The 18,982-nt window shown below is 39.0% G+C and overlaps 1 protein-coding gene across 1 annotated transcript in view; it reads left to right on the top strand.

Annotated features, from left to right (window-relative positions):
* The window catches only part of LOC130078561 (ras-specific guanine nucleotide-releasing factor RalGPS1), a gene marked incomplete at its 3' end in the record, with an annotated part of 150,954 nt that overhangs the window by 116,995 nt on the left and 14,977 nt on the right, over positions 1-18,982 (top strand). Inside the window, exons 9-11 of the mRNA XM_056244108.1 lie at positions 5,199-5,336; positions 5,418-5,511; positions 15,125-15,192. Of these exons, the coding sequence (XP_056100083.1) occupies positions 5,199-5,336; positions 5,418-5,511; positions 15,125-15,192 (300 nt within the window). The remainder of the gene's footprint in view (positions 1-5,198; positions 5,337-5,417; positions 5,512-15,124; positions 15,193-18,982) is intronic.

The following is an 18,982-nucleotide window of genomic DNA, read 5'->3' as shown; positions in this document are numbered from 1 at the left end:
AGGAGACCTCAAAACTAAATTAAGGACATATAAAATAGCATAAATGGGGCACTGTGATTAAAATAAAATATTTTGTTTCTGATGATGTGATTTATCTTTTTTCTTGGAAATTACATTTAGTGACAAAGAAGTGCAGGGACTGGTTGCATAAACTTTTTGAGTATCTGTACTTTACTTGAGTATTATTTCTTCTGGAAACTTTTTACTTTAACATCACTACATTTGAAATACAAATATTGTACTTTTTACTCTACATTTCTGTCAAGGTCTTTGAGTAGAAAGTAGTAAGGTCAACGACGTTGGATTTTGGTTGGAAATGAAAGTTGGAAGCCTGACTGATGTTGGTTTCTGACGTCAACAAATGTTTCATTTTTAACCACAATACAACGTCTGTCCAACGTTGGAGATTAACGTCAATCTGATGTTGGATTCTGACATCAACCTGATTTTCCTTTTCAACGTTGGCTTTGGTCTTCTAAATGCGAATTGTGTCATTGTTTTGGAGCACACTAGCTTATAGATAACAGTCAGGCTAACATATTCATACTAAAAGCCAAAAAACTTTAAATAGGGCACTATTTGAGGGAACAGCCATTTGGGTGTCCGAAACCATTGTGGACACATTCACAGTCTCACATTCAATCCCACTTCTGGAACTGTGTTCTAGAAATAAATGTGATATTGATATGAGGGTAGGTAGGCAGGCATATAAGGTACTGTAAGTATTACATACAACAATATAACAATAATAAAACAATACATTGACATTTACTTTTTAATTTTGAAACTTAAGTACTTTTAAAAACGAGTACTTCTGTACTTTTACTTAAGTACGGAGTTAACGGACTAATATTTGACCAGTAGTGTCTGTACTTTCACTCAAGTAAGAAAGTTGTGTACTTTGTCCACCTTAGAGCGACTTTCTGAACAATGTTGTGTACGCTGGCATAAGTGAATTACAGAAACCCATCTGAAGTTTTCAGGAGGCCATGCCATCTCCTCCATAGCAATGCCACATGCTTTCTGATGCCTCATACATCTGCTCTCACTCTCCAGACCTCAGCTGTCCGGATGGAAAACCATTCTTCATTCTTTCCACAGCTGAGTTTCTCCAGCGGTTCTTATTGAGGATCACTGAAACTCTCTGTAGTTCGTCTCCGCATCTCTCCAGTCTATGTGCTTTAGTTCATAATAGAAGATAATCTAATTAAAGGAGTAGTTCACCCCAAATTGTACATTTTGTCATCTACTCGCCTGCATGTCATTATTATTTTCCTTCCTCCATGAAATTGAGCGTCAGCGTCAGTTCTGGCAGGCCAGGTAGTCAAGCAGCTGCTTATGCTATTTGCTATCAACACTGTCCCGTCAGCTGATCTGCTCCAGCTGAGCCGCATTAGCTGGTTAACTCCCCTCGCTGTTCAATGGCCAAAGCTCAAACAAGGCGCCCTATTTAAAGCTCATTCACCCTGCTCATACATGCTTGCTGCTCGCTTCTGCTGGCTCGCTGCTCGCTTCTGCTGGCTCGCTGCTCGCTTCTGCTGCAAATATTGACACAGGACTCGACGTGATTCATTCTCCATTCATCTCTGAAAATCTTCACGAAGCTAAGTTCCTTTTTTCATTGCTAAAAGCTATCAGTGTGTTGGCAACATGCTTCTTGTTAATGCTATCAGTGTGTTGGCAACATGCTTCTTGTTAATGCTATCCGTGTGGCATTTGGGCTATCTAACTAGTCGTTTTCATAAAAATGCTTATGCGATCATATTGGCTACGTGCGTTATCTGTTGTCATTGGCAACTGATCGCGTTGCTCACGCTGGCTTTTACCACTATGCAGCGCAGATTCAAACAGCTTGCTGTGATAGGAATTAACTTCTGCGGACTGCCTCCGGACCGTATACAGCTACGCATTGTGCAACAACTACGGCGGCGACACTCGCTCCGGTTTAACCCTTTAAGCTATGGGGCGGTGGTTTCTGCTGCTTACGAACGATACCTCCGTCTGATGTTCGGGATATTCTTGACGACCAGAAGCCATGAGCTCAAGTCTCTGATTTGTTTCGTTAATAAAACACATTTGATCATTATTTTGCTCGCGCTCTGCTCAGTAACGCCCCTGAATGCGCTATCAGCTGTTAATTTATTCATCTAGCTCGTTCTCAGAGGTGGATTAGTCATCTATCCATAGAGCTTACACTGTAGACTGTCAAACAGTAAATACAGATAATCTAGGTAACAGCATGTTTTAGCTATTGCGGTCTTGATTAGTCATTTCAGTAATTAATTAATATTTTACTATTATAAATCGCTAAATTAGGGCGGCTCAGTCGACACCGTTCGAGACACTCAATTTTGTTTTGGGGGGAATAGCTCATGTGGTTAAATAATCATCCTCTGTATCACAGAGGATTGCCAGGTGTGGTTTTGTTTGGGGGGATATTCTAGCTCTCACAGTCTAAAACTGTGTGAGCGTTCCCTAATGCTGCTGCTGCTGTCCTCTGACTCTCTGCTATTTCATGGTGCTCATGAAAGGTCAGAGGACTCCCTGAACAGAGCCATACCGCCAAATTTCAATTCAGGAACATCAACCTGTTTGCAATCTATTCAAATAATTCTTAATTATTTTGTCTGTGTGTTCTTGACTTTATGGACCTGACAGAAATTGAGCGTCAGCGTCAGTTCTGGCAGGCCAGGTAGTCAAGCAGCTGCTTATGCTATTTGCTATCAACACTGTCCCGTCAGCTGATCTGCTCCAGCTGAGCCGCATTAGCTGGTTAACTCCCCTCGCTGTTCAATGGCCAAAGCTCAAACAAGGCGCCCTATTTAAAGCTCATTCACCCTGCTCATACATGCTTGCTGCTCGCTTCTGCTGGCTCGCTGCTCGCTTCTGCTGGCTCGCTGCTCGCTTCTGCTGCCCGCCACCTCCCCAGCTCCTCCTCATGCATAACGTGGCATTTGCTATGTCATGTTGCCTGCTCTGTTCACAGGGGGATATTCTAGCTCTCACAGTCTAAAACTGTGTGAGCGTTCCCTAATGCTGCTGCTGCTGTCCTCTGACTCTCTGCTATTTCATGGTGCTCATGAAAGGTCAGAGGACTCCCTGAACAGAGCCATACCGCCAAATTTCAATTCAGGAACATCAACCTGTTTGCAATCTATTCAAATAATTCTTAATTATTTTGTCTGTGTGTTCTTGACTTTATGGACCTGACAGAAACACAACATTTGATGTAGAATGTCCCATTTCCACCACATAAGAAAAAAACATACTTTTGTAAATCATCATGACATAAAAAGTCATAAGTATAAGATAAAACGTTGAAATTAGCAGTTTAAAAAGTCATAATTATGACATAAATTGAAATTATAACATAAAAAGTCTAAATTATGACAGCTGAAATGTGTCATAATTATGACAAAAAGTTATTATTATGACCTTTTATCTCATAATTTCGACTTTCATCTCATATTTTGACTTAGTATCTCATCATTTTTGTCATAATTATAATTTACCAAACAATTGTTTTAAAACAATTTCAACTCAGTTATTTATCTGTTTATGTGTGTGTTTAGTTAGTTTTATCGCCCAGTTATTACTTAGTATCTCATAATATAAACAGTTTTTGTCATAATTATAATTTACCAAAGCATGATTTATTTATGTGGTTGAAATGGGCTTCCATATGTCAGAGCTGCTCTTTTTCATGCAACAAAAAGTAGATGGTGGATGATTTATATTGCCGAACTGATTTTATGGTATGGTTTGTGGCCTAGCTAAACAAATCCAGCTTAGACTTTGTCTAAAATCTTATTTTATGTTCCACACAAAAAACAGAAAGTCATATAGGTTTGGAACAACATGAAGGGTTTTGTAAATGATGGCAGAAAATATAGTTTTGTCTGGACTGTTTCTTTAAGAGATCAGTGTGTTCAGTTTATACTAAAGTGTGTTGAGTATACTAAACTGCATGAGTATTAGTAGTATACCTTCAATCACAAACACAGCCTGATATTAAAGATACTCATGTGACATGTTATTCTCATCACATGTTTTACATTTATGAGCAACTTGCAGAAATCTAGAAGATTCGAAAAGATGTAATTGTGAATGCTGTGCAGTTGTGTCATTTCTAAGATGCATTCTGGGAAAAATGAATGCTAGTAGAGTCCAGTTGTTCCTGGCGTACATGTCTGGTTCTTGTTAGTCAGTAGGTATCATGTGTATCACAGCTTGACTGAGGTAATGCAGCATAACCATGCATGACGGGGCTACTGTATATCTCAATCTCTTCAGACTTTAAATAAGCATTCTTAAAGTTTTACGTGAGTAAACAGAGTATTTCTGCTATATCATGAGATGTCTGTACAGATACCAACATCACTGACAAAGACTATTGTTTATCTGTACTAGCTTTCTTCTTTCTTTCTTTTATTTAAAATAAATTCAATTTAAGTTTAAATAAAGAAAATAAATAAAGAAAAAGTATTTATTTACATTTATTTTAAATATTTTCAAATAAATTATTTACATTTATTTATTTATTTATTTATTTATTCAAATAAATGAAATCATTTTCCCTCAAACACATTAAGTCTGTTTATTTATGATGATATAAATATACATATATAATATTTCAGTAAATACATTTATACATTTTTATGTAAATAAATCTATTTATTTATTAATTTAAATACATTTGCTTAAATAATTTCAAATAAATTGTTTAAATTTATTAATTAAAATAAAATAAAAAATCCAGACACATTAAGTTTATTTATAAACTACATTTATTTATAATATAAAATATAAATATATTATATTTAAAATACATACATGTATTTACACAATTTAAAATAAATTTAAGTAAATGTATTTAAAAAGTTTTTTTTTCTAAAAACATTGTTTGAATAAAATTGAATTAATTAATGAATTACAAATATATTTAAAGTAAATACATTTTATTTATTAACTTTTTATTATCATTATTATTATTTTTATTATTTTAGGATTAAATAAGACAGTGCATGTGAAGTCAGCTGGTGATAATGACAAAATAAATCTTTTCATGGCGATACATCATCTTGGGTCTTTATATTATGAGTATCATATCAGCCTAAATTTGTATATCGGTGAATCCATAAATAATATTAATACTTCTGTTTTAATGAGTCTGTGTCTTTTCCATTTCTCACACACAGGGATCTACTTGCTGGACATGATTTACATCGACTCGGCCTATCCAGCGTCTGACAGCATCATTGAGACTCAGCAGAGAACCAATCAGATGAACAACATCCTGCGGGTGATCTCTGACCTCCAGGTGTCCTGCACATACGGTCAGTTCGTTTCCCTGAAATCTGTGGGGGGATCTCAGATTGATACACACGTGTGTTTATATACCCTCCACCTCCTCACAGATCACCTCGTGACGCTCCCGCATGTGCAGAAGTACTTGATGTCTGTTCGCTACATCGAGGAGCTTCAAAAGTTCGTGGAAGACGACAATTTCAAGTAAGTGAGGGGCTTGTGGTCCCAAAGGTAAAATGTAAAGGGATTTAACTTGCAGCGGAGCTCCTTCAAACAGCTTGATGACTTTAGCAGGACGCGTGGCACCAGAAGCCCAGAGCGAGGGCGACTCATGATTTAACCCATAGCCAGGAAACGGCGCATGAGTGCATGTGTTTTTTTTCTAGACGGGCATCCCTAGGCATTTGACACTGGGAATTCACGGGTCACTGCTTTTATAGGCAAACAACACCGCGATTAGTTTTTTGGGTGGTCGGCACAGTAAGAAGCAAAGTCATCACATAAATGTGGTGAAACTCTAACCGCTTTTAGACATTTTGATTGTACCATTAAATAGTGTTTTGCACAAATGCAATGTGTTTTTATTAAAAACACTGGGTGTTCTGTGAGTTTGAGCAACATGAAATTGCATTGCTTAAGCTCAGCAGGGTTTAGGCCGAGTGAGTCCAAACACATGCTGGAAACAACAATGAGATATAAATCCTCATATGCAATTTTTCTAAATCATATAACATATATTTACTTTATGCTTCCAGCAATTCTGTGTGAGAATTGTGTTTAAATTGCAATAATTGCATGGTTTTTTAGCAAAATTTTCAGACCATTTTATTTTTAATTCTATGATTGGTTATGAGAGTATATGAAGAGTTTGGTTCCAAAACGCGATAAACGCCATTTCTAAAAAAAAATTGTTACTACAAAAATCAGTATTGTATCTGGTTGGTATTGAAAAGTCAATGTTTAATTTTAAGTCAAATGCGATATCCGCCGTGTTATTCTGTCATGCTTTCTCCCTTTCTTTCCAAACCGTGACAAACGCCAGTCTCCCTTCTCTGCAGAATGCGATATATCCGCTCTCAACCAATCACAACGCACCATTCCACGCAATGTAAACAGTAACGGCAGCGCCTTAAATACACCCGGCTTCCTAGTTTTTCTTATCTATTTTGTACTTTTCAATCAACAAACAAACAAAAAAATTAATAATTTTGACGGCATTGATGAACCTGTGGTTGTTTCTGCGGTGGGTAAGAAACGTAAGGCATCGAAATCGAATCATTTACGTGAGGAGATTAAGAAGATGAGGCCCCTAGGGAGGAGGACAAATGTTTTCAATCTTCTTTACAGTTCTTAATAAAAATATTATACTAATAAACTTACGTTGTTGTGTATTTTCAACAGTTTCAATATGAAAAAAAAAACTTTTATATTGATTCAATGGATTAATTGCATTTTGATTTAAAAAAAAAAGGATTTATTGCATTTTGGGGAAAAAAAATAATCCGTTTTTATAATAAATCTTTGAAAATCAAAACCTGGATTTTAATTTTTTTTTGTTATTATGACCTACAAATGCTATGTGAAAGTTTGAAACAGAAAATAGTGGTTTTCATCTTTCCACTTTCTTGGTAAAGAAAACACACTTTTACTCAAATTAATCTAAATGGATTTATTGCGTTTTGGAACCAAACTCTTCATATATTGCAGAATCTTGCGATCTGATTGGTTAGAGTCAGAACGACCACAATGCCTTAGTTTAAAGGACAAGGTCACCATTTTTCAACCTGTTTTGTGTCGTTGCGCTCTTGGAAGTTTACACTATTGGTCAAAAGTTTAAATAATTAATTTTTTTTTGTTTTTTTTTTGAAAGAAGCCTCTTCTGCTCACTAAGGCTGCATTTATTTGTTAAAAAATACAGTAAATTCAGTAATATTGTGAAATATTATTACAATTCAAAATAACTGTTTTATAATTTAATATATTGTAAAATTGAATTTATTTCAGTGATGCAAAGCTGAATTTTCAGCATCATTACTCCAGTCTTCAGTGTCACATGATCCTTCAGAAATCTTTCTCATAAGCTGATTTGCTGCTAAAGAAACATTTCTGATAATTATCAATATTGAAAGCAGCTGTGCGGCCCATTTTATCTGTTTTTCTCTAGTCATGTAGCACTGATTTTAAAATGTTCAAACAAAAAAATAAAACAATTGTCCCATTGACTTCAATTGTACAGACAAAAACAACAGAAATATTCTTCAAGATATCTTTCTTTGTGTTCAGCAAAAGAAAGTAAGTCAAACAAGTTTGTAACAAATTTCCATTTCTGGGAGAACTGTCCTTTTAAATAAAGGGATGAACACTGTATTTAGCTGATGTGAACATGACTACAGTCCAATCTCAGGGATAAGATCCAGTTCTGGTTTCTGTCGAACTATTGTAATCATCAGTTATTAGTTGCTCCAACTTTAACCAGAAGCTTTAATGCCCATTTCAAAGAGTATGCAGTAGTTCTGTCTTTGTTTTAGTGTGAACTTCTGAAGTTCTCCTCAACCTCAATCCACATGAACATCTGTGAAGTAAGTTTGTGAATTAGCAATTCATCAGAGAGAGTTAAAAGAGCCTTTGATTATGCTGGATTTAAATGTTTATCCTGCGGGATGAGTGATTGTCTGTCGCTCGTCTCAACATTGAAGAGGCTGTTATCATTGGCATGCGCTGTATCAGAAGTACATTACCGATATTGATGTCTCAACATGTGATACTGAGTCCAATATCCTGATTCACCCGTGCTAAAAACCCGTGCATTCGTCTGTTGAAGCAATCATATTAGCTCAAAATTATGGAAAATTATCTGATGTTGCGTTTATAAAATGAATGTATCCTTTAACAGTCAACTTTAACAGATTTAAACAAAAGCATCATGTTTCCCAGCGCTTTTGTACCTGTCTGAAAGCAAATGTGTTTCCTGTGGACGTTCATCCGTGAAAGACTCAGACATAAACACATCCCAACATCACTCTTTCATTTAGCTCATCTGAAATCATTGTTTTCTTGGCTTGGACCGAATCCTGTGCTGACGACGGGCAATCAGTAAATGTCTTCAGTTTCACATGCCTTATACACAATTAAAAAAGACTTAAAAATGGTGTTGTGTAACCAGGAGAGAGTCAAGGCTCAACAATAAGGATTTTTGTCTTCTGACCTGGTCATTTTTACTGATACATTATTACCTAATAAAGTGGCCGTTAGTGTATTTTTTAATATTTTATACAAGTGGGAAACGGTACTGATTTTTTTCCAAACTATTTTAACTTTCAAACTATCACAAGTCCTTCTTGTAACTTCAACAAAACCTCATCAGTAAGATAGCATTGCAAAATTGTTTAGTTGTGTGTTGTTTAGGCACGTATTCAACGAAGTTGTAGTCATTCAAGCCATCGGGTCTTTCTTATTGTTGAGTAACTGTATTCTGTTAAAGTCACAATAAAAAGACCTGCAATAATACATTTTTAAAGTGTCTGATCCAGCTCTGTTTATACAACGGAGGAACTCTGAGCATCTGTCATGAGGGATATTTGTGGTTTGCCGTATCTCAAACCTCCAGGGTGTTTTTTGCACAGCTCAAGGCTGTTTTATTGCGGGTGAGATGGGCTGAAGTCCAAATCTCCAGAAGAGAGAAAAAAGTGCGATCATGATGATAGTCGGCGGTTCTCATGTGGTCTCCATGGTGACGTTTCGTCTGTGACCCCGTTACGACCTCGCATGGAAACCGTAGGGTGGGCTATTGAAGTTCATCCAGAATTGACATCATTCTGCTGGCTTTATCCTGCCCCGACAAATCTCCAAACCCCAGCCTCCCTCATCACCGCTGGCCATCTCACTTTCTGCTCCAGTGCCAGTATTCTGGATGGGTTGAGAACATGAAAGAAGCGGCCGGCTCTAGATCCACCGGTCTGGAAACACTACACATGCACTGGGGTGGAAAATCAACTTCACACACCAGACACAGAGGCTGTTCTACATTATTTCAAATGTATAAAAGTTTTGCATATTTGCCATGTAAATGTGCACTCTTAATAATAAAGCTTCCAAAATGGGGTTTCCACAGCGATGCCTTAAAAGAAGCATTTTTGGTTCCCAAAAGAACCTTTCAGAAAACATTCTTAAAGGGTTAGTTCACCCAAAAATGAAAATGATGTCATTAATGCCTCACCCTCATGTCGTTCCAAGCCCGTCAAGCCCGTTCATCTTCGGGACACAGTTTAAGATATTTTAGATTTAGTCCGAGAGCTTTCTGTCCCTCCATTGTAAATGTATGTACGGTATACTGTCCTTGTCCAGAAAGGAGATAAAGACATCATCAAAGTAGTCCATGTGGCATCAGTGGGTTAGTTAGAATGTTTTGAAGCATCGAAAATACATTTTGGTCCAAAAATAACAAAAACTACGACTTTATTCAGCATTGTATTGTCTTCCGGTTCTGTTGTGGATCCGCGTTCAGTGCCGCCGCTGACGTAAGACGCTGCTGACGTGTGTCTGGTGTGTGTGTGTGTGTGTGTATTCTGGTTCTGTTGTGGATCCGCGTTCAGTGCCGCCGCTGACGTAAGACGCTGCTGACGTGTGTCTGGTGTGTGTGTGTGTGTGTGTATTCTGGTTCTGTTGTGGATCCGCGTTCAGTGCCGCTGCTGACGTGTGTCTGGTGTGTGTGTGTGTGTGTGTATTCTGGTTCTGTTGTGGATCCGCGTTCAGTGCCGCCGCTGACGTAAGACGCTGCTGACGTGTGTCTGGTGTGTGTGTGTGTGTGTGTATTCTGGTTCTGTTGTGGATCCGCGTTCAGTGCCGCCGCTGACGTAAGACGCTGCTGACGTGTGTCTGGTGTGTGTGTGTGTGTGTGTATTCTGGTTCTGTTGTGGATCCGCGTTCAGTGCCGCTGCTGACGTGTGTCTGGTGTGTGTGTGTGTATTCTGGTTCTGTTGTGGATCCGCGTTCAGTGCCGCCGCTGACGTAAGACGCTGCTGACGTGTGTCTGGTGTGTGTGTGTGTGTGTGTATTCTGGTTCTGTTGTGGATCCGCGTTCAGTGCCGCCGCTGACGTAAGACGCTGCTGACGTGTGTCTGGTGTGTGTGTGTGTGTGTGTATTCTGGTTCTGTTGTGGATCCGCGTTCAGTGCCACTGCTGACGTAAGACGCTGCTGACGTGTGTGTGTGTGTGTGTGTGTATTCTGGTTCTGTTGTGGATTCGCGTTCAGTGACGCCGCTGACGTAAGACGCTGCTGACGTGTGTCGTGTGTGTGTGTGTGTGTGTGTGTGTGTGTGTATTCTGGTTCTGTTGTGGATTCGCGTTCAGTGCCGCCGCTGACGTAAGACGCTGCTGACGTGTGTCTGGTGTGTGTGTGTGTGTGTGTGTGTGTGTGTGTGTGTGTGTGTGTGTGTTCTGGTTCTGTTGTGGATCCGCGTTCAGTGCCGCCGCTGACGTAAGACGCTGCTGACGTGTGTCGTGTGTGTGTGTGTGTGTGTGTGTGTGTGTGTATTCTGGTTCTGTTGTGGATTCGCGTTCAGTGCCGCCGCTGACGTAAGACGCTGCTGACGTGTGTCTGGTGTGTGTGTGTGTGTGTGTTCCGGTTCTGTTGTGGATCCGCGTTCAGTGCCGCCGCTGACGTAAGACGCTGCTGACGTGTGTCTGGTGTGTGTGTGTGTGTGTGTGTGTGTGTGTATTCTGGTTCTGTTGTGGATTCGCGTTCAGTGCCGCCGCTGACGTAAGACGCTGCTGACGTGTGTCTGGTGTGTGTGTGTGTGTGTGTATTCTGGTTCTGTTGTGGATTCGCGTTCAGTGACGCCGCTGACGTAAGACGCTGCTGACGTGTGTCTGGTGTGTGTGTGTGTGTATTCTGGTTCTGTTGTGGATCCGCGTTCAGTGCCGCTGCTGACGTAAGACGCTGCTGACGTGTGTCTGGTGTGTGTGTGTGTGTGTGTGTGTGTATTCTGGTTCTGTTGTGGATCTGCGTTCAGTGACGCCGCTGACGTAAGACGCTGCTGACGTGTGTCTGGTGTGTGTGTGTGTGTGTGTATTCTGGTTCTGTTGTGGATCCGCATTCAGTGCCGCCGCTGACGTAAGACGCTGCTGACGTGTGTCTGGTGTGTGTGTGTGTGTGTGTGTGTGACGTAAGACGCTGCTGACGTGTGTCTGGTGTGTGTGTGTGTGTGACGTAAGACGCTGCTGACGTGTGTCTGGTGTGTGTGTGTGTGTGTGTATTCTGGTTCTGTTGTGGATCTGCGTTCAGTGACGCCGCTGACGTAAGACGCTGCTGACGTGTGTCTGGTGTGTGTGTGTGTGTGACGTAAGACGCTGCTGACGTGTGTCTGGTGTGTGTGTGTGTGTGTATTCTGGTTCTGTTGTGGATCTGCGTTCAGTGACGCCGCTGACGTAAGACGCTGCTGACGTGTGTCTGGTGTGTGTGTGTGTGTGACGTAAGACGCTGCTGACGTGTGTCTGGTGCGCCCGAGCTTCCTTTACAGTCTGAGGGAGACGCACGCTGGAAACAAAACAATCTTCGCAAACATGTCTAAGGATTTCCACACAGAGGAAGACTTGCATTTTTTTGCCCAGCCATATTTATTTGAACCCGAATACACGGACGCACCAGACACACGTCAGCAGCGTCTTACGTCAGCGGTGTCACTGAACGCGGATCCACAACAGAACCAGAATACACACACACACACACCAGACACACGTCAGCAGCGTCTTACGTCAGCGGCGGCACTGAACGCGGATCCACAACAGAACCAGAATACACACACACACACACACACACACACACACACACACACCAGACACACGTCAGCAGCGTCTTACGTCAGCGGCGGCACTGAACGCGGATCCACAACAGAACCGGAAGACAATACAATGCTGAATAAAGTCGTAGTTTTTGTTATTTTTGGACCAAAATGTATTTTCGATGCTTCAACACATTCTAACTAACCCACTGATGTCACATGGACTACTTTGATGATGTCTTTATCTCCTTTCTGGACAAGGACAGTATACCGGACATACATTTTCAATGGAGGGACAGAAAGCTCTCGGACTAAATCTAAAATATCTTCAACTGTGTTCTGAAGATGAACGGAGGTCTGACGGGCTTGGGACGACATGAGGGCGAGTCATTAATGACATCATTTTCATTTTGGGGTGAACTAACCCTTTAAGATTGGAAACAAAAATTGGTTGAAATATTCCCTTTTTAAAATTAGACATGTTTAGTTGGCATTAGCTCATACTCGGCAGTATTGACAGAAGTTGACTGAGCTTGTCGCAGTGCACTCTGGGATTGGCTTATCTGCACAGGACACATGTGGTGCTGCTTTAGGATTTGTCTAGGCAGCGTCACTTTGCCTACCGTTTGGAAACAGCCATTTCTCCTAGAGCTCGTCTTCGAGGCCTAAAAATGTAGTCTTGTTAAGCTTTGGAAGAGTTTTACTTTATCTGCTCTCTGAACTCTCAACCTCTGTTAAGTCACTCCAATCTCATCGGTAAAGATTTTTGTTTTCATTACTGAGAAGTGCAAAATAAGAGAATGAATGATTGATTGCTGTAATTATCGTTTCTCCGGGGAATTCTCCACACCCACCGGTTATCTGACTCTGAATATTTCAACTTCCTTAAAAGCAGTGTGTTATCCGTAAAGAATCTGATGTTTTCTTTCACAGATCCCCTGAACACTGTTCCAGGTTGTTGAGTTGATGTGTTTGGCGGTTTCATTTTGGCTATCAATAGATGCAGTCTGTTTATTTTTAGTGTAAATCCAGTTAAATTTTCCTGGACGAAGGTTTACAGATGTCATTTCTGCAGATGTAGGGTGGTCAAAGCCTTCTGAAAATATCCAATGATTTGATTATTACAAGCTATGTTTCCATCCACACGTTTTTATCCGCATTAAGTGATATCGAATGAAAAAAGCCTTATGGAAACAGTAAAATTCGATTGAATTTCATGAATATCGACTCAAATGAAATACGATCGGTCTCATCGGATTTTATCTTGATCGATATACGGCTTATGCGATAAACGCGGATGGAAACGTTATTATGGTGCGATCCATTTTGCCTAGTAAAACTTTGTTCGCAAATGTTGGCTTGAATGTTGTGCAATTCGGTGAGAAAATGAATGGAAACACCTTAACATGTCTCAAATCAATTCGATGTACCAATTTGATCGCAAAACAGCATGTGACGTCATTACGCACAGGTTTTTATCCGCTTTAAAGCCGTTTGATGGAAACACACTTTCACCAGCTTTATTCGCATGAGGTTTTTTACCGAACTTCAGATAATTCGATTGACAAGTGGATGGAAACATGGCTATAGACACGCAGTTATCGATCTCTTGTTCGCCAATAAATGTCCAACTGCTGCATTCTAGACGAGAAAACTGATAACGCCACATCTATTGTTTGTTAAAAAGAAGATAAGTTTGAATGTTAAATAATTAATTATGACTGTGAACAAATCAGAATAAAGGTCAGAATAAAGGTTGAAAATAATTTTTCCACAGGTTTTTGTGGAATTTATAACTTTATTAACATTACAAGGAACATTAAAATAATTTTTTTTAAATCCATGTCATGAACCCTTTAAATCAGAGCTATAGGAACATTAAGGTCTCTTTTGTTCTCACATCTCTCACGTTCTCACATTTTCAACAGAAAATCAAACCTTAACATCCCAATTTGCTTATAGCGTCATGCAAAAATCAAGTTTTTGTAAATATTCAGCCTTTTGCTGAGACTGACCGTAGTTGAAAACTTACATTTTTTACATTTATGCATTTGGCAGATGCTTTTATCTAAAGCGACTCAGAATCGATATACTTTTTTAAAATTCATGCATTCACTGGGAATCGAACCCGTGACCGTTTCGTTGCTAGCGACATGATCTACTGTTTTAGCTATACAGGAACTTTTTGGCTTTACTGTGTTTATTTTGAACATTCCTTTCAAAAGCTCACTTTACATTGTGCCAAAACACTATTAAAAAGACTACTTTTGCATATTCTGTGAATCGCAGTTGATGGTGTGGAAATCCGAGATTACAGTTCAGTTTATTGGATTGTTAACAATGAGTACCTTCTGTTCCCCTATAAAAACGTGAAATGTTATCGGCCCAGCTGATCCCGTTTGGGTTTCTCAATGTCAAGCACATGACTAGTGAAGCCAAATGTGAGCATGAACTGTGTGGGGTGTTACTTCACCTCAGAGGCCTGTAAGAGCCTTTTATAGGAGAGGGGTTTTGAAAGATGAAGTGGTGTTAGATCTGTTGTTTTGTAAGTGATGAAATGAGGTATCAGGCTCATTAGGACAGGTCAAGTAGCTGCACACTGACATGCTGTTAATATGTAAATGTAAGTGGTCATACCTGTAGTTTTGATGTCATAATCATGATTTTTCAAGAAATGTTTTAGTGCACTGGGGGAAAGTTTTGAGTGTCTATACTTCATCAAACTCTTTAATATGAAACGGCAAGAAAAATCCTGTTTTCCATGATATGCTTTTTTTAATTCAAAGTGACATCTTTTACAGTAACATAAATCTGAGGGCTTTAGGTTGCGCTGTTGGTTGAGGGTAAAATATTATGTAATTTCAATAACACGTCTTATTTGGGGTTTATGGCAGATCCTATTCAACTAAATTCATGCTCAAAGCCTGGACCTTCAGCCAGACATAAGTTGGTTTTGAAATATTAAATGCACCACCCTGAAGCTTCATGGAACTTGTGGAGTTTTTTTGTGAGACTTTTGCTTGTTCTTTCCATTACAGACTGTCTCTAAAAATTGAACCCGGGAACAGCTCCCCACGCTTGGCCACGTCTAAAGAAGATCTTGCAGGTAAGACACTAAATGTCATCATTTCTATTTGTTCATTTACTTTACACTGCAATTCAAAAGTTTGGGGTCGGTAAGATTTTTAATGTTTTTGAAAGAAGTCTCTCTTGCTTACCAAGGCTGCATTTATTTGATCTAAAATGCAGTAAAATTGTGAAATATTATTACATTTATCCACAGGAGAGATCAACATCTCCTAGCTTGGTTTAAAGGAATAGTTCAACCAAACATGTGATATCTAAGTTTCAAACTATGCTACTCTTGTGCTCCATGGAAGGAAGTATTTTATGTAACTATTTCTTTACCCCGTACACAACTCTACACTGATCAAATATACAGTAAAAATCACTAATATTGTGAAATATTATTAGAATTTAAAATAATTTGAATTAAAAAAAAATGTATTCCTGTGATCAAAGCTGATTTCTTTTCACATGATCCTTCATAAATCTTCCTCATATGCTGATTTGCTGCTCAAGAAACATTATTATCAATGTTGAAAACAGTTTTGCTGCTTCATATATTTTTTTGGAAACTGGCACAATTTTCACGTTTTCCAGGATTTTTTTATGCATTTTTTATTCCAGCTAATTAACGCTAAAGACATTGACAGCCAATCAGAATCCATCATTCTTTAAAGAGCTTGAGCATTTAAAGTGGCAGATGACAAAACTGCAGTGCACACTTATAATTAACAGGACGATATCGTCTGTTGGTGTGGTTCAGTTATCGTTATAGTTATTGTTCTTTGTTTGAACTGGCCTTTCCTGACCTCAAACTTTTGAATGTAGCCTATGTAACTTACTGTACAGAAGAGATAGTCTTTTTCCCCAAGCATCCATTATGTTCTCTAGCCTGGCTGAATGAGGTCACTGGCCCCTGATGTTAGAGTTAATGAAGGGCTTTGAGGGGCCGAGGGGGGCCCGTCCTCTTTGACTCATTGAAAGAGCAAAGGGAACTGGAATGGGCTGTAATGTAGGTTGAGAAAACAAACAGCACATAATGGCTCTCAACGGATCCCTCGTAACAGCAACATAGCAAATCCACATTACACCACCACACGGAGTTATCCGTCACTGAGCCCAGAAAACACTGATAAATAAACAAATACTCAGATTCACAGATTACATTTTTTTATATATATATAATTTCGATATATAATCATCAAATATATTTGACATCATCAAAAGCTTTTTCTATTAACCATACTATTATTTTTGGGTTTGAAATGCCTTGAATTATCCTTATAGGCATTCGAAATATTTCATCAGAGATAATAAACTTTTGGATCATATGATGTTATGTTTAGGGGATTAATTTACCATTAAAGGTGCTATATGTATTTTTTAGCGGCCTCTATCGGTGATGTTTCAGATTGCAACCAATTTTTACAAGAGCGCTCGTGGTCTTGCGCGTGCTCGAACTCAAGAGCGAGCACTCATGGTACCGGCCACACTGAGACTTTCAACACACCGGAGAAAGCATCACACAACATGCTGGAAACTCATGTAAACTCCCACTGCAACGTTACAATAATAGGCTACTTTTATCAGCTTGACGTTGAACTAATGCTCCATGCTCGTACCATGATAACGTTACATGGACTGCATTTAGCCGACATGTGGTGTTAGCATAATAAGGCATTTCACTAACTATTCTGTATCTTTCACAATCAGCAATGTCAACATAGGTGAATGTATAATATGATAACGAAAACGGTGAACTAGACTGAACAATGTCAGTGTAACAGTAAGACAGTAGGAAGTAACATTACTGTACTGAACGTGTCTGGAAATGTGTATTATAAACAATATGATAGTAGTGGGATGAGTGACGTTAGACAGTAGATCTAGTACATAAAATAAAATTTACATCCTAAAGCACCTACTTTTTGTTATCCAGGAACAGTCTTTTGTATTCATTTCATGTCTCATGTATGTTGTAGTTTACCTTGCCATTTCATTACAGTTTACCATTATTTCAGCATATCTGAAAACTTGTAATTTATCACAATAAAAATAGCGGAGGTCTCTCCATAATTCAAACGCTCTGCCGATGTTGATCCGTGTTTTCGTCCTGAGTCGATCCGATTCACGTTTGGCCCGACGAGCTTCAGCAGATACATTTTTGTTTTGTTTTTTATATTGATGTGGAGTTTGTGTTGGAGTGTGTGTTGTGCTGGAGGCAGGTCGTTGTTTAGTGTTATCATCAGACTCCATGTCGTCAGCTGCAGTGCCGTCGCATAGACTGTATATAAGGAGAGAGGCTCGGGAGCGCGCATGCACGTCACATCCGATGGATTTCGCAGAAAATCCGACCCGGAGACTTCACATAGAAATAGGAATACTGGCCTTCAGAGGTAATAGCAAAACTCGACAAGTGGATCATTGTAATGTGTGATTACAACCCCTTCACACACAGGCAATAACAAAAAAGATTCATTTTAGAAGAAAAGTTACATATAGCACCTTTAATTTACTATAGTTAATCATAATCATCTATAATATAATATAATAATTATGTATAATAATTTTACGCTTAATTTTAACTTGACTAAACTACAGTGTGTGTTTTGGCTCACTGCTCATATGAGCACATTTGTGCTGAAATTGAACAAACAATAGTAGATTAGTTTTAATGGATTAAATCACTATATATATATAATCACTAATATTTAAATATAAATCATAATCATTAACTCCTCTAATTAAGGTCTGATTTGGTTCATCACTGCCAACAACGGTTATGAGATTATTTTACGGTACTTATAACAAAAGTTCAAGCAGTCTGAGAGCACTTTCAGGATCTGTTGTGAATGTTAATGCCATATAATGAACATATGGGTGTGGATTTCTTTGAACTACATTGTAAATGCTGCATTTTGAAGTACATGCTCACATTGTAAAGCGCTGTTGCCCGTGAGGTCTAGTCACACGACACGGCGAGCCAACTGAGGTTTTCCAGTCATAATGTAAGTTCGCCGTGTGTATCGTTTCTAAGCATTTACTCCTGAGCCTTGTAACCAAATCTATAGGTTTCCATGTTCGTAAAGCTTAATCTGGATGTTGTTTGTTGGGTTTCCAAGACAATCTGTAACCATTCAGCCTCTCTTGCCATTTACTAACACGTTTTATTCTCATTCCAAGGCCTAAGGTTAACGTCTACATTACAACATTTGTAGTGATTGCAGTCCTAAAGTTTTTGATTGTTAAAAGACGTCATATGCTCTAGACATGTTTCCCCAGTGTAGCATCATGCCATCTGAATATCACCACCAGATGATCGACCGAGTGTAATATAACGCAGCGGTCTTAGTATATTAGCACCATTTGGCTTTTCATTCGTCATTGTTCCCTCTTATCCTTAAATGCCAATGCGTGACATAAAGCAATGTTTGGTATATTTAAAATGTTCTTTTATTGAATGAGATGCCTGTGGCCACGTCTCAGCCACATGGTTACATCACATCAAGTATTGGGCGGACAAGGTCTTTCCTGGAGTCTCATGGTTCTGGCTGTTACGTAACCCGGTAGATGTGTTTGTCAAGACGTCCAGCCGAGGAAATGAGATCTGTCCACAAAACTCAGGCCAGAAAACTCATAAAAACATAGACCATAGTTCAGACACAGGCCCTTTCTTTATTATGACTTTTTATGATATAAGTCATCAAAACTATGAAATAACAGAAACTGAAGTATGATGTAGGGACTAAAACATGTCGATGACCTAGTAGGCGTTTTTACATTTCTTTAGTGTGTAATGTTGCTGTTTGAGCATGAAAAGTCTCTATATC

This window comes from Rhinichthys klamathensis, unplaced genomic scaffold (assembly GCF_029890125.1).
Source record: "Rhinichthys klamathensis goyatoka isolate OS25496 unplaced genomic scaffold, OSU_Roscu_1.1 h1tg000911l_1, whole genome shotgun sequence".
Classification (NCBI taxonomy): domain Eukaryota; kingdom Metazoa; phylum Chordata; class Actinopteri; order Cypriniformes; family Leuciscidae; genus Rhinichthys; species Rhinichthys klamathensis.
Note: the sequence above shows the minus strand (reverse complement) of the source record. Positions and strands in the feature narration are given on the sequence as shown.